This window comes from Rosa rugosa, chromosome 2, assembly GCF_958449725.1.
Source record: "Rosa rugosa chromosome 2, drRosRugo1.1, whole genome shotgun sequence".
Classification (NCBI taxonomy): Eukaryota; Viridiplantae; Streptophyta; class Magnoliopsida; order Rosales; family Rosaceae; genus Rosa; species Rosa rugosa.
Window position 1 is genome coordinate 71,029,895 of NC_084821.1, and position 22,412 is coordinate 71,052,306.

The 22,412-nt window shown below is 41.1% G+C and overlaps 4 protein-coding genes across 4 annotated transcripts; 2 read left to right on the forward strand and 2 right to left on the reverse strand.

The window, feature by feature from the left end:
- Nucleotides 1-117: 117 nt before the first annotated feature.
- On the reverse strand, nt 118-2,477 carry LOC133729875 (15.4 kDa class V heat shock protein). The gene is made up of 2 exons (XM_062157482.1): nt 2,069-2,477; nt 118-1,987 (listed from the first exon to the last, which is right to left on the reverse strand). Exons 1-2 carry the CDS (start codon nt 2,208-2,210, stop codon nt 1,707-1,709), a joined length of 423 nt encoding a protein of 140 aa, XP_062013466.1. The 5' UTR covers nt 2,211-2,477; the 3' UTR covers nt 118-1,706.
- Nucleotides 2,478-2,732: 255 nt separating this feature from the next.
- On the reverse strand, nt 2,733-5,451 carry LOC133729874 (uncharacterized). Its single transcript, XM_062157481.1, has one exon. The coding sequence runs from the start codon at nt 4,877-4,879 to the stop codon at nt 2,984-2,986; it is 1,896 nt and encodes a 631-aa protein (XP_062013465.1). The 5' UTR covers nt 4,880-5,451; the 3' UTR covers nt 2,733-2,983.
- Nucleotides 5,452-6,184: 733 nt separating this feature from the next.
- Nucleotides 6,185-9,838, forward strand: LOC133729876 (polyadenylate-binding protein RBP45-like). The gene is made up of 6 exons (XM_062157483.1): nt 6,185-6,557; nt 7,240-7,708; nt 8,906-8,961; nt 9,038-9,168; nt 9,302-9,401; nt 9,499-9,838. The coding sequence occupies exons 1-6, from the start codon at nt 6,273-6,275 to the stop codon at nt 9,676-9,678; spliced, it is 1,221 nt and encodes a 406-aa protein (XP_062013467.1). The 5' UTR covers nt 6,185-6,272; the 3' UTR covers nt 9,679-9,838.
- Nucleotides 9,839-12,904: 3,066 nt separating this feature from the next.
- Nucleotides 12,905-13,966, forward strand: LOC133731454 (uncharacterized). Its single transcript, XM_062158819.1, has one exon. The coding sequence runs from the start codon at nt 12,905-12,907 to the stop codon at nt 13,964-13,966; it is 1,062 nt and encodes a 353-aa protein (XP_062014803.1).
- The last annotated feature ends 8,446 nt before the right edge of the window (nt 13,967-22,412 follow it).

Consider the following 22,412-nt stretch of genomic DNA (forward strand, 5'->3'; position numbering starts at 1 on the left):
GGAAATATTACCAAAGGTAAATGCCCACACTTGTATTATAATCTTGACAGATATTTTAGTTGTTTCGGAGATATTTAAAACTTAAATGTGGTTTTTTTTTTTTTTTTGAAACAAGGGCCGGTGTGGCTGCCCTCAGGCCTTCATAAATGAAACCGACGAATACAAGGGGGGGACAAAGAGCCTAAACCCCATATTGATCTGCATCAAGAGTACATCCAGAAAAGAAGTCAATAGACGACTCTACTAAACACTTGTATTCCAATCCACACCAACTAGCAAAGAACACGCTCCAGACGGTTCTATTTGCTTCTAAGCGGTGACACGACGGAAAGATTACTTGATCTGTAACTCTAATACAGCAAAGCATAATGTCACTTCTTCCAGCTTTCCTATCATGTTGCCACTGGAATCTACATCCAGTGGCATGAAGTCTCACCCTGCCACTAGGAGGCAGCAACCATTTGACAACGCAAGTAAATCGCCGCCTACCTAGAGCAGACAAGGCACCAAGAGTGCACCCACGGGCAAAAAGCCCAACTATCCCTACACAACGAGTATAGGGACTTATTACGCGCAAAAAGCGCAAAACAACCCACAAACTGCAAACAACTAAATAAACAAAGCAACAACTGGAAACAAAACAAACAGAAATTAAAAAACAGCAGCAAAGCCCAAAAGCGGAAGCCCGGCCCATCCACCATCTCTCCCAAGGGCCCAACGCAGAAGCCCACCAAGCAAGCATCGAGTGCCATCTGCCGGCACCAGACCGTCCCCGAGGAGCACCCCGCCGCCGCGCATCAACCCTGCACCGCCGCACCACCACGACACGCAGACCACTCATCAACCAGATCAGCTCCCGAAACCAGATCCAGAAACGAGATGTGCCCACGCCGGACTCAACACCGCCCTGAGATCGAGATCTCAGCCGCCGCCCCCCAGCCCGCATATGTCGCAGGACCACCACGAACCGCCGTCGGCCACCCGCGTCCCAGAGCCACACCAACTGCTTCAGAGACACCACGGAACCACGCCGCCGGCAATCCGCATCCCAGAGCCACACCAACTGCTCCAGAGACACCACGGTACCACGCCACCGGCCATCCACGGCCCAGAGCCACACCAACTGCTCCAGAGACACCGCGGAACCACGCCACCGGCCATCCGCGTCCCAGAGCCACACCAACTGCTCCAGAGACACCACGGTACCCCTCCTGCAGACCCACGACCAAGATCCGGAAGGGACAGGTCGACATGGATCCTCCCAAAACCAGATCGGACCAGCTTTCTCCCACCGTGGACCACCCTTCCGCTCATAAGACTCGCTGTACTCCCAAACCAACATCCTCTCCCGGGCCGGAACGCAGCGGCAAGGGCACCGCCGGCGTTCGGCCGGGAGAGATCGCACTCACCCTTTTCTCTTCTTTCTCGCGCGTGAGGCGCGTTCCCCTCCTTTTGACCCTTTTCTCTTCTTTAAAACTTAAATGTGGTTAGATGTGAATGAAAATGACGATACGTGTATTATAGTCTTGAACTTTTAAGGGATATTTCAGAGATATTTAAATTCGAGAGAGAGAGAATTGAAAGCAGTTTTGAGAAAAGTAGTCTTCGAAAGTTTGTATATAAAATTGTGGAATCCAACAACTAAATCTTAGCACCTAATTAATTATGATAAAAACTGCAATGTTTGAACTCTTGGAGCTTGAAAATCAAGCAGCTCTTGCAAGAACATCAAGCCTTTCAGGCATGTCAGCTGGTTCAATAAAGAAACTCCTCCTCAATGACCTTGGCACTGTGATTGTCAACACACCATCTTCATATGCAGCTGAGATTCTTTCGATATCGACCATACCCGGAAGCCGAAACTTCCTCGTGAAGGTCCTCCTAGCCTCTGTGGACTCCTCATCACCATCACCATCAAGTCTCTGTGTTCTGATTATCAGGTATATTGACTCCTCCACTTCTACTTTTATCTCCTCCTTCCTCACACCTAAACACAAAGGTTCATCCCAACAGAAACAAAAAAAAAAGAAGATTGATCACAAAAAAATAAAAGGTGTCAGAATCTTACCAGGGAGGTCAGCTGAGAAAATGTGACACTCTGGGGTTTCAGTCCAGTGCACATAGTTTTCTGGGGTCAAGTGATATGGATAAACAAGATGAGAGGGGAAGACATATTGGTAAAACTGGAAGTTTTGGTTTGGGAGCTCCATTGCTTACAAGTTACAATACAAGAGGAAGCAAGTTTGCAGGGTACAAGCTAAGGAGGTGGCTTAATAGGGAGGGAAAGGAAGGTAGTTGGTATTGAAGGTTGGTTTGGCTTTTATAGCCCTGTGGGGACAGGTAGGGTTTAAGAAATTTAATTTGGGTATTCAGACTTGGACAGCAATACCCTTCTATTTTTGGGAGTTGGAGTCAGAGTTTCTAAATTTTGTGGTTCTTGAAGTGGCATCTCTGCCCTTGTTTGGTAATCGTAATGGGTTGGCAGAATTAGTAGTTGCATGGTACGCCTCAAATTTCTGAGGAAGACTGATCTGAACTTTTAGGATGAATTGCCAGACCAACTATATCTATTTAATGTTGACCCCTCATACAGGTTGAAGCTGAATAATGCTCTTGGAGATCACTTATAAGAATGCTTTTGATACACGTATTACTAGTACATCACTATCTCTACAGCAAATTTTGATACAAGTAGGCTGACAACAACTAATCAAAAACCAAATGCTTTAGGACACGGAGAAGGTTCAAATATATGGAATAAAAACAAATCACAAGGCTAGCAGAATCTTAGTTTACAATTGAATGGACGAAACAAATAATGCTAAATAAATAAGCTCCATGATGGAGATAGGCATTAGTTACCCCATTCCTCTGTAGCAGATCATTGCCAATTTGCCATCACCAGAAAGTCATAGGAGAACCAAGTACAATGATCAGAAACAAGTCGGAAATTGAATCTTCAAATCTGGTGGCAGCACCCAACTCATGTATTTACCCCAAGCACAAAACCATTGCTGTAACAAGGAAGATTGCTAGAAGTCCCCTGATGTTTCACTGGCGAGCGGAAAGGGTTTGGTGTCACAGGATGTGTGATATGGAGTCCAGCATTTCTTAGAACCTGTTTAGCGTCATTACAAGAGATTTCAGATTGGTCTGTGAAGAAGGCTGGAACTCCCATGGACTTGATTGAATTAAGAGCTCCACCCCAACTTGAATAGTCCTCCAATCCACAGTTGAGTGCGACAATGGCATGGGGTGAAGGGAGGTAGGTGGCTTCCTCCTGATAAACACCCCTGATGAGATTCACTCTCACTCTGCTGCCTATTCCTGAAGTTGTCCCTGACAAATTTGATGGAACTTCGGGACCGACCATTACAATTTGTATATTGCCCAATCCATTGAGCAAATGACCAACTTCGGCAAATGCTGGCATCCAATCCAACTCTCCCTCTGGCCCTATGTAGTGAACAATCACCTCTTTTCCTTTCAGTAGTAAGTTCTTTGAACTGATGTTGAGCGTTGTCAATATGTAATATACTGTCAATGCGTGGGAGAGGATGTCAGCAACCGGGCTTGACAATGGTAGTGACCGAAGATTATAGTACTCTGACCAACCGGAGAGGAGGATTGGACTTGACATATGATGATGAAAAGACGAGTCGCGTGGAAACTCTTCATCGTCAAGACCTCCCCAAGAATCCCAGAGTCCACCTTTAACAGGAAGAAGACCAAAAGGGCAGTGAGAATAACAACTGCACTTTCTCCTCCACATGCCCTTTTGATGGATACCCAATGATTCAAGCCATTTACAAGGATGGTCTGCAGCAGACGGAAACATGAAGATATTCATTGCCAGCTCTTCTTCCCTTTCCATCATTGCCTTGTAAAGACCACACATGGTCTTATGTGTTTCCTTCAAGTGCTGCTTTTGGCAGACAGAACTGCAATAGATCACAGCACGACACCGTCCACAGCAAAGAGTCTGATCACTGTGGATTTCTTTCTCACATGCTGCACACCGCCTTAAGCTGCCATTTGAATACACTCTTAAATCAAGAAAAGTCTCCTCCTTTGATGTTTCTGCATATTTTGTTGGGGTTGAGGACCTTGAGGTAGCCGTTGAACTAGGCTTTTCCTCATATGCCTGGCCAGGTGGGTGTGAGATTGTAACTGCTACAAGATCATAACCATTGGACATTTCTTGCGGCCACTGAACATCAACTGTTTCAATAAATGGTTCATAGCACAATAACCTCGACCACTTTGGACCGCCTTCTTTGTCTACCTGCAGCAACGGGTGCACTAGAGCTATGGCCTTCATGAATGCATACACAAATCTAAGCTCTTCAAGAGTTGCATTCCTGAACCTAAGAGTTGCCGATGAAGTGCAGCGGGCAACATCAACAACAGGGAAACGATCATTCCCCGAAACTTCCAGCGATAGAGACTTGATCATTTTCCGATTTGAAGGAAACATCACCGAGTCACGTTCATATGTGACCCTAAGAAGCTCCACATTTGGAACCTGAATCGTTTCTCTTGAGCCTGTCATCCTCTTAGCATCATTCTGCGACCGAAACAAGTGAAATCCAATATCCCCTCCATCCCCTCCAATGAACTGAACACAGGCGAAAGGCTGTTTCTTGCCAGACCAATCCGTATCCTTCCCAACCCGGACACCAAACAGATGCGCCGGACACAATCTTTTCCACGGATCAGTCCTGTATAGAGCTGCTGCAGCTTTAAACATTGACTTGATAAAATTTGGAGCAATGCCTTCCACATTCATAAGGCATGTCCCGGATCCGGGACCAAGCCCCGGACCGGTCCCAAATTGCTCCTGGAACCTATCAAACAAGTTCTTCAAATGCAAATCCATTTTCACCTCAATACAAGATCTAACTAAATTCCTTGATAACACCAGCAGCAATCCCACTACAGAATGCGAATCCAAGAACTCTAATTCACCACCAATTTGTTAAAAGGCTAAAATGCACACCCACAAATTATAATTCACTCACTCTCAATTGCTTCTAAAACAAAAACCCAGAACTTCCAAGGCTTACTTCACAGTTCAAGCATAACAAAGCAACAGTCTTTTTTTCCCACATTCTACATGCTACAGACTCCAAACCCAATAAAAAGAACCATTAGATCATACATATGGGACTTTCAGATCACTTCAAGAGCTACTAGATCAACTACACACTGGGATCGCTGTAAATTTGAAGCACTTGATGAATGAAAAGGTCAGTACTCCATACCAGTTTTGGAAGCTGACTAGAGGCTTAAGATAGATGAGAGAGAGTCAGATCCGAAGCATTGAACTGGTCGGCAACACTCTCTTCAAGTAAAAATGAAGCTGAAACTGAACATGTTTGGCCCAAAAAGAGAAGAAGTTGTTTGCATAGGTGCAGGAGATGCTAAACTGTACGTGTTTGTCACTTGCACGTCGCGCCGTCATAAATTAGGCTTTTACGGTTTTTGACTTTCTACCAGTACTTTTGTAGTTTTACCATGTTTCAGAATACTCTCGTGAGTCACTCATTGGTTTTTTTTAAAAAAAAATTACAGTACGAGCCGAAAGATGATCAATACATAAAAAGGTCAGCCCAACCTGCATTAGGCACAAGACCATTCTAAATGTGTCACGCAACGGATTATGCTTGAATTTGTTATACAAAAGAGTAGAGTCGAGCGCGTATGACCTAAAACTTAATTGAAGCCGAGCCCTAGAGCTTCTTAGAAAACCCTACTTGCCCAAAAGAGTCGAATCGAGCGAAACTTGTGTTCAAATTTGTCTAACAAATAAACCTAGTATAGTTGCGCTCCAATAACTTCTTGAAACATCTTGTCATTTATTTATTTTACAAAAAAAAGTGAGCCGAAAATCACATATTCAAATTGGACAGAACGAGTACTAGGTGCAATGCCATTCCAAATGTGTCATGCAACGGACTATGCTCAAGTTCATTTGAGTAAAGTCGAGTCGAGCAAATCATAAAATGCGAACTCTCGTTCCATAAATGAATCTAAAAAACCGAGATATAAATCAACACATAAAAAAACCGGGCCTAAAGCCCAAAAGTGTATCAGGCCCAAAAACCAGTCCACAAATTTGACACGAAACGGATTACGTGCCTTTTCCAAAAATCCCTAGTCCCTTTAAATCTGTCTCTCACTCGCCACATTCTATCTTCTCTCTCCTTTCCTCCACGGTTAGGGTTTCCTTCTCTCTCCTCTCTCTCTCTAACCCTAGATTCGTCGTCATCATGATGCAACCCGGCTCCGGTCTGGCTCCGTCGCAAATGGGCCAGCAGCCGGCCCAGCAGTACGGCCAGCAGCCGCCCGCCGCCCAGCCCTACATGATGATGCCGCCTCCGCCTCCCGCCGTCCAGGCCCCGCCGATGTGGGCCCCGCAGTCGCACGTGGCCCCGCCGCAGCCGCAGCCGGCCCAGCCCACCAGCGCCGACGAGGTCCGCACGCTCTGGATCGGCGACTTGCAGTACTGGATGGAAGAGACCTATCTTTTCAGTATCTTCGCCAACACCGGCGAGGTTTGAATTTTTTTTTTTTTTTTTTTTTTTGCTCCCTTTGTTTAATTGTGTGATTAATTTTGTTATTACTGTTCAAAGATGCAATCTTTACTTACCTGTTTAGATCTGTGGTGGTTTTGCCTTGTGATTTAAACCTAAACCTAAAGCTGTAATGTTTTTGTTTCGTTGTGTTGGTATTGGTGTTTGTGATTTGCTATATGAGCTGGGTTTTTGATTTTATTGATGTTTTGAAGTATTTGTGGGGTTGATTGTGTGGTTGGGATGACAATGAATTGGTGATGACTTAGGCTGAAACATTTGAAGATAAGAGTCGTGTTTGAATTGCTGTTTTTATTTGGCTGGGATGATAATGAATTGGTGACGACTTTAGGCCAAAAGATTTGAAGATATACAGTAGAGTAAAATGTAGTGAACTGCAGGAAGATTAGAGTCGTGTTTGAATTGCTGTTTTTATTTTGTGTCTGCAGTAGATAATGAACGATGTACATTATTTTTAATTGGAAAACTTACTTTTCATCACCATTGTGGAATAATTGAGACCAGCATTCAAAAATTTCTCTAAGACTCTTGAGAGTGTTTAGTAATTGTAATTTTTTTTCATGTTGTTTTAATGTAAGTATTACGTCTGGTATTATATATAAACCTTGTTTGTTAGTTAAGTGTTTGTCTGATGTGCTTTCAGGTTGTTAGTGTGAAAGTCATCCGGAATAAGCAAACTACTCAATCGGAGGGCTATGGGTTTATTGAGTTTGTTAATCGAGCTGCTGCAGAAAGAGTGCTTCAGACGTACAATGGTACCCCTATGCCAAATGGTGGCCAGCCTTTCAGATTGAACTGGGCATCTGCAGGGGAGAAGCGTTCTGATGATACGCCTGATTATACAATATTTGTGGGCGACTTGGCTGTGGATGTGACAGATTATATGCTACAAGAGATATTTAAGGCTCGCTATCCATCATGCAAGGGAGCCAAGGTTGTTATTGACAGACTTACCGGGCGCACCAAGGGATATGGGTTTGTTAAGTTTGGAGATGAGAGTGAACAGTTGCGTGCAATGACCGAGATGAATGGAGTTGTTTGCTCTTCACGGCCCATGCGAATTGGGCCAGCTGCAAACAAAAATGCTGGGGGCAATCAGCAATATTCAAAAGGTATGTTTGTTATAGTTCTGGTATTCGAAGCTTTTTTGCTGTGGTTGTCTGCAAAGTACCAATTTCTTGTTTGTTGCTTCTTCCTCTACGACTTGCTTCTTTTTTCTTTTCTTTTTCTTTTTTCCCCCGTGTGCACTTCTAGTTAGCCATGGTAGTGTTGCGTGTTCCTTTTCTTGTCATCATTTTTTAGTTAGCTCAGGCTGCATCCTTTCAGCTTAAGATGATAATTAATTTTCAAGACATTTATTTTCTGAAGTTTTCTAGAAAATCTAGGCAAGGTAAATGATATTAAAAATTTGAGAACTTATAGAACTCCTGTTGTCTCAAAGCAGGGGGTCAAGAGGCTCTGCCATCTAAAGGCGTGCCACTGATTACAGCTGAAAGTGTTGCCCTTTAGTGCGTGGCCTCACTTAGGTCAGTTTCACATTTAATGTATTGGCCTATATTCTCATGTGGCATTTGCTATGCTACATTATGGATTTTTTAGTTGGTTGAACTTTCTTGTGAAGTTACACCGTGGTCTGTTATGGTTCCACCTTAGATTGACCGGTATATTGCTAGAGAAATTCTCCTGTTGTCATTGTAGTAAGGTGACCAAAAATTTACTTTTTTCCTTACGCACGGCTCCATGCTGTTATTGACTATTTGTGCATTGCCTCATGTCGACGAGAATGGATACTGTTTGGAGTGCATGCTTCAAGCAATTGCCAGGAACTGTACCAGTAGGCTGGTCTTCATTTCTCAAACATTTTTTCTTTGTACTACTATTGCACTAGGTTTAATTGAGTTATTTAAACTGGGTTAGACTGGATCTTGAGGACCCAATATTTGTTCACTAAGCCCATGCAGAATCTTATTGTTAAGTAATTCTAGTTAGCTCTGACAGCTTTGTCCTGCATGTTATTTTTTGGCACATATCCACATACATGCATGATGCATCTCCGGTTCCTTAAACGCTAATGCTCCTCAAGTACTCCTCAGCAGTACTGTGTGGATTAGGTTGAAGCAATATCAAGTTGTTCTAGTGTAGTGTACTATGTTGCCTTGTATGTTCGAGTAAGTTATGCACTATAGCATAACATATGTTTGAGTACTGCTTGGCACCCCATAGGATATTGAACTTTTTGTTAGTTTTCTTAATATGGTAGCATCCGCGGCTATCAGTTTGTTATTTGAAATTTACTTTTCCACATGCAGCTTCATATCAGAGTTCTCCAGGTGCAAAGAATGAGACCGATCCCAATAATACAACTGTGGGTACTTCATTTACTTTATTTCAGAAACTTCTCTTTCAGCAACATTTTGTGACTTCAATGATTTTTGCTGCAGATATTTGTTGGAAATCTGGATGCCAACGTTACTGATGATCATTTGAGAACAGTTTTTAGCCAGTATGGTGAGCTAGTTCATGTTAAGATACCAGCAGGCAAGCGATGTGGGTTTGTTCAGTTCGCAGACAGGTAGGCTGATTGGCTTCAACTCTATTTCTTTTGGTCTCATGATCATGCCACTGATTTGTCTCTTTCATATGTTTTGGGTTTGAATATCAGACAATCTGACTATTCTTTTGTTTTTTGTTTTATAATACTTTAGGAGCCGTGCTGAAGAGGCTTTGCAAGGATTAAACAATTCTCAGATTGGTGGACAAAATATCCGACTTTCTTGGGGTCGCAGTCCTTCAAACAAGCAGCAGGTGCTTTGCTTTAACACAATAACTTAAACGTTATGAACTTAATGAAATTTGCAGACAACACTGACCCCAACTGATGTGTATCTGATGGTTTTTTCAGGCTCAGGCAGATCCAAACCAATGGAATGCTGGCTATTATGGATATGCACCAACCCCCGAGGGATATGGATATGCCCAAGTATCCCAAGACCCTAACATGTACTATGGAGGGTATCCTGCTGGATATGGCAATTACCAGCAGTCACAGCAGCAACAGCAGCAGCAAGTGGGTTATAGTTGAGTGTAGTGTTGAGCTTTTTATGCGTTCAACTCTAGAGACCTATAATAATATTATGATACTGGTTGAGATATTTTTCTCTGTTTTCTCTGAGAAGTATTATTTCGGATGTAATCTTGTATCACCAAGTTTTTAACAATTCAACAAAGCCTTTCTCTAATTATTTCTGCTTGGTAGTGTGGTTTCTATTATGTTGAATGCTTAGCGATGTGTGAATTCAAATGTTTCATTTATGATCATCACTTTGCTACGTCAACCTTCATCTTCTTAGAGAAGGGACTGGCGGGTAGCACCAATATATGCCATACCTAGGAACTATATAATTTTGTGCTGCCTGCTGTAATATAGAAAACCATATTTATTTTCATCATCCAAACGTACAGCATAGTTAACCTGCATTGGTACTCAACACTACGGAGGCAAAACCAAGATTTGGTAAAAGCAAAATACAACAGAGTGAACAGACTTCTTAATTGTCTACACGATAGCTTTCCAAAACAAACTATAGAGACCAAAATGCAAAAAGGCCCAACCAGATTGCCTGGTGCTAGGGAGCTGATCTAAGATTGTTTAGGTGGAATGGCATCTCCAATATCACATGCCATAGTGTCTAACAGTACCAGAAGAACTAGAGATATGAGGTTCGATCATTCCTGAAGGAATGGATCCTTCAGATGCAACAATCTTTCCCCCGAACACCTCGCTTGGCTTTGGTGCAGGCTCTTCTTCTATACTGGTTGGATTACGAGCAGCGAATGTAGGTTCTGCAAATACGTTGAGTTCGAGATCGAGGTTCTTTATCACATCCTGAACCAATGCACTCTTTTCAGAACCCACATCATCAGGTTGAATTTGAGGATCCTTGCACAGAGTCTCACCTCCCAGCATGATAGCACTTGGTGCATGTGCACCAAATACAGGAGTTTGATTGAGTTCAAGGTTCGGGCTCCTGACCTCATCATCAACCAACTGACTCTGTTCATTGTAACCTCCATGGTCCTCTCCATCAATAATCATGTTGTGATCATCTCCACCATGAGAAGTGGTCGAAGGAACCCCGAAGTTAGATATGTGAAGCACCAACTCATCACGAAGAGTCCTGAAGCAAGCATCAATATAGGTAGTTGTGCGAGTGTAGTAATCCTGAAAAGTGGCATTAACAAATCCCACTTAGTTTGGATCAAGTTGAGAAATATCACAAGAGAATGGTGGGAGAGGGTTAGAGGGACGAGGCATAGTTTGGGAAGTAGTAGCAGCTTGTGGTAAGGGATGGGGTTCACTAGAGACCCCAACATGTGACGATACGGACCAAGAATAGCAATACTGCATCGCTTGTCACTCCGCCTGATGGCATGGTCATCAAGAATAGCAATAGCATCAAACCACGTACCAAGATTGGCACGAAGGATCTTATAATGGGTACATAACCGAGTAATCGAACAAGGAAAGAACAATATGTTTTCCCCCATCTCTCGAGGATATAACACAACGAACAATCTTGGAATATATCAAGGTGGCAAAGCGGATGGAATGATTGGCATTATCCAAAGCAATTAAAAGTTTACCACCACCCGCCTTAACTTCAGAATTTTGGGAAGTAGGGATTATGTTCTGCCCAACTAAAAGCCAAGAAGTCTTAAACTGAGGCTTTATGCTACCACATTTGCAGACCAAGGTGATACATGATCGACATTTGGTGAAGAAGACATTTCTTCCCAAGCAAAAGGTTCTCCTATACAATTCTAGGCTCAAGTTATTTTCCGGAAAGTTGAGATCTAGGTGGAGCGGCCCTTTTGAAGTAGTTGAAGTTTTCCCACATGGCGCTATAACAATCAAGAATCTAAATGGTGGAGAACCCTTCAAGGTAAATGGGCACCGATTGAAGCCCTATATGGACTCTACCTTTGACTCTCAAGAGGAGGTGATCATCCTCCAAGATGTTCCTTGACTCACTCTTTTGACATATGGACCGGCAATGAAGTCCTTAAACAAACTGCTCGCTAGGGAGGCAACCCTAGCATTACTTGTGATGTTTACGTTCCTTGTTGATAGTTGTGGTAGACTGGTAGGTAGTTTAGTTTCTTTTTATTTTTGGGAGGTTGGGAGGAGGTTGGAATTCGGAGAATATGAAGATATTTGGCATGGAGGATGACTTTGGGTTGTGAATTGATGGGATCAAGGCCATGAGCTTAATGGAGGACCTTAACATATGCTCCATAATAGCTCAAAGTGCTCATGAGAAAGTCGACTCCATTTAGAACATAGAATGTCCTAGAGCAATGCGCCACACAATAGGCAAGGAATAAGGACAAGGGTCCTCCATTGTGCCTTGAGATTGGTGTCTCATATTAGTCTTCTTCAAAGGTCGTGAGCAATGGAGGGTCGCCAAAGGGGGGTTTCCGTATCTTTTCTCCACATTTAGTTTAGTATATTTGTGTAGGTTTTTCTTGTGCCTTCGCCCGGACTTCACTCTCATGCCTAATTCCGACTTGGATTTAGCTTTCGAGCTCACTTGACAACATTGAGGACAATGTTGGTTTTAAGTGTGAGGGTGAGGGCTTGGGCGCCCTTAAAAAATTTTTTTTTTTAAAAATAGATAGCTTTTTGTAATTAGAAGTTAGTGGTTAATGCATTTTCCAACCCTAATGACGAGACATAGACTTAACTTGTTATGATTGTGGATAGATTGAGCATGATCTAGGACTTTGAATTTGTTTTGTGATTAAGTGTATATGTGATCTATGCTTGATTATATGTGTGCACATAGCCTATGTTAGGTTCGTTCATCATAGTTAGAGAAGCATATAGATTATTCGATTAACTTGCATGCCTTATTTGTGAGTTTTTGAGCCTAATATCTATAGTGTATGCATTGTTCATTCACTTATTCTTTCATGTGTGTACAATTTCATGACATTGTGTATCTAGAACTTGCTTGAGACCTCTCGGTGATAGTGAATTATGACCAGGCTTAAATTGCTCTAGTAGAGGATTGCTCTAGTGATAGTGATTTTGAATCGATTGATGGTGTCACGAGGGAAGAAAATGTACCTCGTGGCAATGTTGGAAATTCTTTAAATATGCATGATTTTAATTCAAAGGCGGATGGGAACCAGGGGGAAGAAAATGTACCCCCGGAAATTGGAGTGAGTGATGTGGCTTTGCATACAAAAGGAAGAAATAAGAGGGTGGATAAGGAAGCCGGGGAGGAAGAAAATGTACTTCCCGGATGTGCACAAGGAAGGAAGACCTCTTTATCTCATTCTACTCTTCAAAGTCTCATGTATCTACTTCCTCATCCACACCACCTAAGCATGTTCACTTTGGGCCTACCACTACTATTGCATCATCTTCTAGTGATCGTATGGGAAGCAATACGGTGGAAGACCGGGGGAGAAATAAGGTGGAAGACTCTTCTAAGGGCAAGCCTCATGCTAAAAATTCGAAGTCTACATCAAATGGGAGAAATAAGGCGGAAGATTCTCATATGACTAGTGGAGGTCCTAAGGATAGGAGTACTTCGGTTTATTCTTCACTAGGGGAGGCCATGTTGGCTATGGATCCTAGTGGGACCGTGAGCACCCTTAAGGGTCCCATGAGTAACTTGAAATTTACCCCACCATTAGTTTTCTCTCAAGACCTGATTTTGCTATATCCTAATGTGAAGAGGATGCAAGACCTCAAGAAGAAAAAAGAGCGTCAAAATGTGGAGTTCATGGAATTGTTCAAGAAGGTGAATATTAATATTCCACTTTTGAATGCCATTAAGCAAGTACCCGCATATGCCAAGTACTTGAAGGAATTGTGCACAAACAAGAGAAGGTTTAAAGATGATGAGAACGTTTATCTTAGAGAGGAGGCCTCATCCATAATTCAACGAAGGCTGCCTCCTAAACTTGGAGATCCCGGATGCTTTACTGTCCCTTGTACCATTGGATTGAGAAATTTTGATAAGGCACTTCTAGATCTTGGAGCGAGTATCAACCTTATGCCTTATGAAGTCTACAAAACACTTGCTTTGAAGGATATTAAACCGGTCAAGATTAGATTGCAAATGGCGGACCGAAGTGTGGTTTACCCAAGAGGAGTGGTAGATGATGTCTTGGTGAAAATTGATGAAATATTGGTACCCGCCGACTTTGTGGTTTTGGATATGGAGCCTTTGCATAGTGATAGTGAGGAGCTTCCCATTATTTTGGGGCGAGCATTCATGGCAACCGCAGGCACCAAGATTGATGTTCAAAAGGGAATCTTAACTATGACTGTGTTTGACAAGACTATTGGGTTTTGAATCTTTGATGTTATGAAGAGTTCGGTGTATCTCAAAGATTGCTTTCGAGTAGAGACGATGGATATTATTGATGATCTTGTTGAGGAGTCTAGCTTGAGATTTAATGTTGATGACATAATGGAGGACGTGAATCACATGGAGACTATAATGCCATTCCAAAAGTGTATGCACCGTATTCATTTGGAGGAGAACTCAAAACCGGTGCGAGATGCTCAAAGGAGGTTGAATCCTCCGATGATGGAGGTGGTGAAAGCCGAGGTGCTTAAGTTACTTGATGTGGGTGTGATCTATCCAATTAGCGATTCAAAGTGGGTTTCGCCGGTGCAAGTTGTTCCTAAGAAAGGTGGAGTAACGGTTGTGACAAATGAAAAAGGAGAAGAGGTAGCACAAAGGATACAAACCGGGTGGCGTGTATGTATTGATTATCGGAAGTTGAATGCCGCTACCCGAAAATATCATTTTCCTCTACCCTTTATTGACATGATGTTAGATCGTTTATCGGGGCACTCTCATTATTGCTTTTTGGATGGGTACTCCGGGTACAACCAAATAGCAATCGCCCCTGAAGACCAAGATAAGACCACTTTTACTTGTCCATTCTAGGGGTCATCATTTGGCCCACGGGCCTAAAAGCCCATGGGCGCCCGCCCGGCCCAGTGGGCTAAAGCTCAGCCCGGCCCGCATAAAAGCCCATCTCGGCCCTGCCCGTTGGGCATGAGGCAGGGCTAGGGCGGAGGGTTCAAAGCCCAAGCCCGGCCCATGGCCCGGCCCATTGAAGCCCGGAACAAGCCCGCCCGGCCCGGCCCGGAAAGCCTAGCCCATAAAGCCCGGTTCCTTTTTTATATTCTGACTTGTTATATATCATTATCAGATTATCAGGTTACCATCTATTACCTAGTGTACAACCATTTATTAACGTTACACACTTCAATTGTAGAGCTTCCTTTTATCCTTTGTATAAAAAAATATTGACGTTGGACCACTTGAAATAAATATCAAGTCCAACACCACCACTCCACCACACAAACTCCTCTATCTTATCTTCTCTAGGGGTCTGATATCAAACCAGCGAAAAAACAAAACCCCTTCTCTCAAGAGTCTCAGACCTCTTGTTCTTTGTTTTGCCAAAACAAAATACTCGATCTTTTTGTTTGGTTAATATTACCGACATCTTGTTCTTTGTTTCCCAAACCTCTCAATTTCTCTAAGGTTTTCTTTTCCTAGATCCCTATTTCTTGTTCTTGCGAGCTTGAGATTTGGAGGCCATTAGATGATGTTAAAGCCACTGCGAGGTGTTGCATGAGCTTCTCTTCTCTTGTTCTCAAAATCTGTGAGTTGGGTACCCATTTTGCTATTCATTCTTATTGTTTATCTTGTCTTTCAATTAATCCTAATAGTGGAGAATAACGGCTTGGTTTTTGATGGGTTTAGTGCTTGGCTTTTGAAGCGTTACCAGATGGGCTGCTTTGATTTCACGGGGAAACCATTCCGGTAGAAGAATTAAGGTAGGAGAAGAAAACTTGACATCCAAGCACCGCAGCAAATGTGACGATAAAATTAGGCAGCCTTTTCCCATACTTTTGAATTTTCAGTACAATACTATGGCGGCGGCCTCCATCTATGTTTTTTTTTTTTTGGACTGATGCTAAACTAATGGAAGATTTAAATGATGTTTATTTCTGAAGTTGCTGTTTTGAAATTATATTGTAGTACTTAAATTTGTTTTCCAGATTTGTAATGCTCCATTACAGGGAGTCAGAGACTATGTAACATAATTCATCTTTAAAAGTCAGAAGTGATCTCAGAATAGGTTTGGTTAAAAAAGCCCGGCCCGGCCCGTGAAAGTACAATTAGGCCCGGCCCGGCCCGAAAAGCCCTGTTTAGCCCTGCCCATGGGCAAGCCTCAGGCTTAAAATTTATTGCAAAGCCCGGCCCGGCCCAATGCTGACCCCTAGTCCATTCGGCACCTTTGCCTATCGGAGAATGCCATTTGGGCTTTGCAATGCCCCTCTACATTTCAAAGGTTGATGATGTCTATTTTTCATGATATGACCGAAAAATTTATGGAGGTGTTTATGGATGATTTTAGCATACATGGAGATAGCTTCGATGATTGTCTTACCCATCTATCACTTGTACTTGCGAGATGTGAGGAGACTAATTTGGTCTTGAATTGGGAGAAATGTCATTTCATGGTAGATGAGGGGATTGTATTAGGGCATGTTGTTTCATCACGAGGCATTGAGGTTGACAAGGCGAAAATTGATTTGATTGCACGGTTACCACCTCCGACTAGTGTGAAGGGTGTGAGGAGTTTCTTAGGACATGCGGGATTTTATCGGCGGTTTATTGAGATTTTTTCCTTAATCTCTAAACCTCTATGTGATCTCTTGGCGAAAGAATCTAAATTTGAGTTCACCTCCGATTGTCTACATGCTTTTGAGTTGCTTAAGGAGAGGTTGACACAAGCGCCTATTATTGTTGCTCCCGATTGGTCACTCCCATTTGAAATTATGTGTGATGCATCGGATTTTGCCTTGGGTGCCATGCTTGGTCAAAAGAGAGATAAGCGCTTGCATGCTATATACTATGCTAGTAGGACTTTGAATGAGGCTCAAATAAACTACACTACTATCGAGAAAGAATTACTAGCGGTGATTTTTGCTCTTGAAAAGTTTAGAGGCTATCTCTTGGGTTCAAAAGTGATAGTCCATACGCATCATGCGGCATTGAGATATTTGTTGAGTAAGAAAGATGTCAAGCCTCGTTTGATTCGTTGGGTGTTATTACTCCAAGAGTTTGATTTAGAGATCAAGGATAAGCCGGGTCGAGAAAATCTTGTTGCGGATCATTTGTCTAGACTTGAGCATGGTGGAGATTCTTTTGATATACCATTGGTTGAGCATTTTCCCGATGAGTACCTATTCCATGTTGATATTGAGACGCCTTGGTTTGCAGACTTTGTAAATTATTGGGCTAGCAATTGTACTTTCATTCCGGATCACTATGATGCACATGCTAGAAAGAAGTTTCTTCGTGATGCTCGGTCTTATATTTGGGACGACCCGTACTTGTGGAAGGTGGGCAAAGACCAAGTGATTAGATGTTGTATTCCTCAGTGGGAAGCCCCAAAGATTATCTCATTGTGCCACTCATCTTTATGTGGGTGTCATTTTGGTGGGAGGAGGACAGCTTTCAAGATTCTTCAATCCAGTTTCTTTTGGCCTACTTTATGTCATTTCATGGTAGATTAGGGGATTGTATTAGGGCATGTTGTTTCATCATGAGGCATTGAGGTTGACAAAGCGAAAATTGATTTGATTGCACGGTTACCACCTCCGACTAGTGCGAAGGGTGTGAGGAGTTTCTTAGGACATGCGGGATTTTATCGGCGGTTTATCGACTAGTGTGAAGTGTATAAGTCTTAAATAAGCACGTTCATCATCCGGTGCAATAGGAGGCAACTTAAGAAAGTCGTGGAGCATTTTCTTTTCGGACTAGGCTTAAATTGCTTGACCTCCTTAGATTCGGTGGTTGCATTTTTTGGAAAAATAGTTGTTATCTACTAAATTTCTCATTGTACTTATTATTGTGACTAATCAACATTTGGCCCAAACCGATTCCTAACCGGAGATGAATGTGACGTGTACGTAAAAGCAAAAACTGATTTCTTAATTAATTAAAGACACAAACTTCTAAGCAGACGCAGCCGCCATGAGCAACTTCCTCAACTTGCTGGAGAAGCGACCAGATATCGGCCAGGTTCAGAACCCTGAGCAACCGCCGGCAAAGGTGTGCGAAGCTTGATGTCCACAACCGGGAGAGCTCGACGAAACAGGTATGCTTTTGATTTATTGTCTAGGGTTTGTGACATCTGATGATATGAACAGTTATTGAAACTGTTTGGTTATGAAATCCTTGAGGAAACTATCAGGCTGAAAACTCATCGTATAATTGAATTGATTGTTTGTTGAATAATTAGCTATGATTGAATTGAATTGAATTATTTGTAGAAAAGCAATAATTGAAATGAATTTTTGTAGAATAATTAAGCTGAAATTGAATTGTATTGTTTTGTAGAAATTAAAATTGGTTGTTAATGCTTAGTTCTTTTCTGTTTCCAGTAGTTTGAATGACAAAAAAATAGATGGAAAATCGGATGGTTATATATTCATGTATGAGTTCTTATATATGTAGATTACCTGAGGCTTGTATTCAAGTTTGTGAAGCAAGATAAATTGAGTAGTGAAACATAGAATAGTATTTGTAGAGTATTGATAATATTTGTTTCATCAATTCCTTCTCTAGCCAACTCAGTTTGATTTATGCATTATGCATATATAGCCAACATAGAATAGTATGAAGCAACTTATGTATATTCCGATGAGTTCATAGGTTAGCAGTTGGCTCTTCTATCTGCAGTCTTTCAACAAAGATTCATTTTGGCTTTTTCTTTATTGTGATATTATCTGGTATTATCAGCATCATGTGATCTATGTACTCATCTCTTGCATTTTGTAATTATCATAACCGCCTTGTTTATTTTTTTTTGGTATAGCAATGGAATTGCAAATCAGTAGAAGCGAAGTCCGCAGAAGAAGTGAAGTCTGCAGAAGAAGCAAAGTCTGCTGGAGGCTCTCCAACTCATACCCAAGGAAAGTTTCTTGAGTATTGTGTGTGGTGACCATGTCGGTCACGAATGCTGGGATTGCCCAGACAAATCAAAGGGAATGGGAATGAGTTGTCTTGAATGTTGCGGCCCTTGTAAAAAGAATGACCATGATGATGATGATGGTGAGCACCGCTCTATTGAAATGGTCAAATATTGTATCGTTTGTGGGTGTGTGGGTAATCACTGGGGTGATGACTGCCCCTGTTGGTCTGAAGCTGAAGTGGATAATTCCAAGTTAAGTGAAGATGATGATGGTTTCTTTTAGAGGATCACATGACTCCTGCTGGGTAGAGATGTTAGAATTAGATGGCTCATCATTTTTCTGATTTGAGCTAAGACTCAGTGTTTGAAAAGCTTTCTCAGATGATTCATCATGTCTCATTAACCTCTGATAAAAAGCCTTAAGTGTCCCAATCACATCTTGAACACCAAGAGTTTCCATATCCCTAGTCTCCTCTATAATACAGATCATAGCATCATATTTTCTATTTAGACTTATAAGGATCTTCTGGACTACCCTCTTCTCCGTAATGGATTCATCATAGGTTTTCATTTGATTTAGAATATCAGTTAGTCTAGTACTATAATCATTTAGCAGCTTAGTTTCATTCATTCTAGTATACTCAAAATCTCTTCTCAAAGATTGAAGTTAAACTGCTCTAACCTTTTCTGAGCCTTTGAACTCAAGCAGCAGAACATCCCAAGCTACTTTGGTTGTTTCTTCATTTGAGATTCTTGGAAAGATCTCGTCTGAGACTGAGTTTTGCAGTATGCCTAGAGCTTTTGCATCTTTCTTTATGTTTGTCTTCAGCTCCACTCTCTGAGCATTAGACATATTTTCAATTTCTGGAACTGTATAGCCTTCATCCACATAACTCCATAGTTCATGTGAGATGAACATGGTTCTCATCTTGATCATCCAGAAGTCGAAGTTCTCTCCACTGAAGATTGGAACTCTGATTTCTGATGAGTTGCTTGAACTAGCCATATTAGATCAGTACCTTGTGTTTGATTTTTTTTTTTTGATTCAACAGTTATACGACCCAGTTGATATTGATCAACAGAGCTCTGATACCATGTTGAATATATTTGTAAAATTTTGATTGCTTCTACTTTGTATTTGAACAAAATATAATCGAAACCACAACTTGTTGATTTGATTAATTTGCAGTAGCAAATGAAGCATGAACATATCAACTTAACCCAGCAAACTTGTGTACTTGAGTTTCTGAACTTGTTCACCTTTTACATCAACCAACACTTCCCTTATATAGGGTACAAGATTAACCTACAAAATATCTAAGATAAAAGCATATTAAACTATATTAAAAGTACTTTAGATACAAAATATCTAGCTTAAATTTGAGTGGAGCAAACAGTAATGCAAGTGGCTGTAAAATATCTTTCACCGCAGCTAAGACTTTCACCGCAGCAAGTTTTGCGACAGTGAACAGCCTCAACCTTCACGAACAGACTTAGTTATTCCGCAAACTATTATTCGCGAACACTACTTCTCAGCGAACTCGCTTCTTACTTTTCCCCGCAATGACGTCATCCTCGCGAACGCACTTTTAGCGAACATTCGCGACAAACTTACTTTGCGAACTTTTCTCCGCAGTGACCTCATCTGGCGAACGCACTCATCTCGCGAACACACTTTAGCGAACATTCACGGATGGAATTAATGTTTCCTAACAAAAATTAAAAATTGTATGTAAAAACAAATATTTGTATCCTTTAGTGAACATCTTGCAATCCTTTGTTTCTTGAATGTTCTTGAGCTTTTCTTATGTCAACAGGTTTCCTTTATCTTCTAGAAAGAACCTTATGGCCTATCCCAGTAGTTCAACATTTGAATGAAGTATAGCATCCGTGTATATATAATCATAAGCCCAAACAAAGTTGTCAAATACCAATAATAATTAGATATAAGAATCCGAAATCTAAGTAAATATTTCAAGTATTAAAGCTTCCATTAACTGAATCTGTCATGCTGGATTGTAATCCAACACCACTGTAGAATTAGAGATGATATAGTCCAACAATTGCTTTGAGGCATTTTGCACAAACAATTTATAGTTATTTAGATTCAGTTGATATGGAAACTTCGATAGAATTGTGTAATTTTTGAATTTCTCAGAAGAAGGATGATTCTTCACATGTGTTAATGCCTTCTCAGCTACCTCCTTAGACACGAAGACAAGGCGATGAAAGTAAAACCCTTTTGCTGATGTACGACGATGATCCACACATGATCCACACAATGTGCTACTATTATGTCTCCATGTTTCCTAACAAAAATTAAAAATTGTATGTAAAAACAAATATTTGTATTCCAACTACATATATAAGTTAAATAGAGAGGAAAAAACTTGATCTATACATACCTGAAGAGGGCTATCAAATGGTTAGTAGAAATAATTTCTTTTGTATCATCATATAGCAAGAAAAGGATACAACGTTCATCATATTGTTCGTAATATTTTGAATATGCCTGCAAAGCTTGGATACTCTCTTTCTCTTCCCATCGATATTTTGTCACCTCAAAAACTGAATGGAAACGCCACATATAAAAGATATAAGTGTGAGGGAGGCAATGAGTGAGTGTCTACTTTTAAAAGAATAAGAGATAGAGGCATCTTACAATGTATATTTCCATCGGTGTTTTTGTCGTAGAATGAGGAATTGAATAACATTTTGTAAGCAAACTGTTTAGTATCTTCATCCGAGGAATTGAAGTTATAACTAGCATCAGAAAGAAGGAACTTATTGATATGCAATTGTGCTAAAAACAAAGCTCAAGCTAAAAATAGAAAAAGCTGTGTGTTGTTAGTGGAAATGAAAAGATACATACCGATGAACCATATGATGATTAGAATAGATAGATCCAGTGCCAAAGGATGCAAACATGTGAACTTGTTGATTCTGTACTTCCTTATCCACTATAAAAATTCGATAAATCTGTAAACCCTGCAACAAACAAAAGTTAGGAGCTACAAACAAAAAAAAAAGAGTAAAGGGGCAGATGTTCATTACCTTTGTTATATCATGTCCAGCAATAATAGTTCCAAATTTGTAGACCTTATTGATCTCACTGGTGAGTGTTTTAAGATAGTTCTCCACAAAAAGTGATACAGCTGAAACTTCAATTTCTTGTCCATCCTTCTCCATGTTACCTGCCTGTGTTATGAAAAACGAGCCTTTAGCCTCTTTTCTTATACTTGGGTTCATTCTTACCCATTCCAAGACATCCGTCCTCATCTTATAGTTAGCCGATTTTGTACCCACCATTATGGTGTTGAATATATATTTGTAAAATTTTGATTGCTTCTACTTTGTATTTGAACAAAATATAATTGAAACCACAACTTATTGATTTGATTAATCTGCAATAGCAAATGAAGCATGAACATATCAACTTAACCCAGCAAACTTGTTCACACTTTTACATCAACCAACACTTCCCTTATATAGTGTACAAGATTAACCTACAAAATATCTAAGATGAAAACATATTAAACTAGATTAAAAGTACTTTAGATACAAAATATCTAGCTTAATTTGAGTGGAGCAAACAGTAATGCAAGTAGCTGTAAAATATCTTTCACCGCAGCAAAGTTTCGCAACAGCGAACAGACTCAACCTTCGCGAACGACAAACTTAGTTATTCCGCGAATTGTTATTCGCAAACACTACTTCTCAGCGAACTCGCTTCTTACTTTTCCCCGCAGTGACGTCAACTCGCGAAAACACTTTTAGCGAACATTCACGACG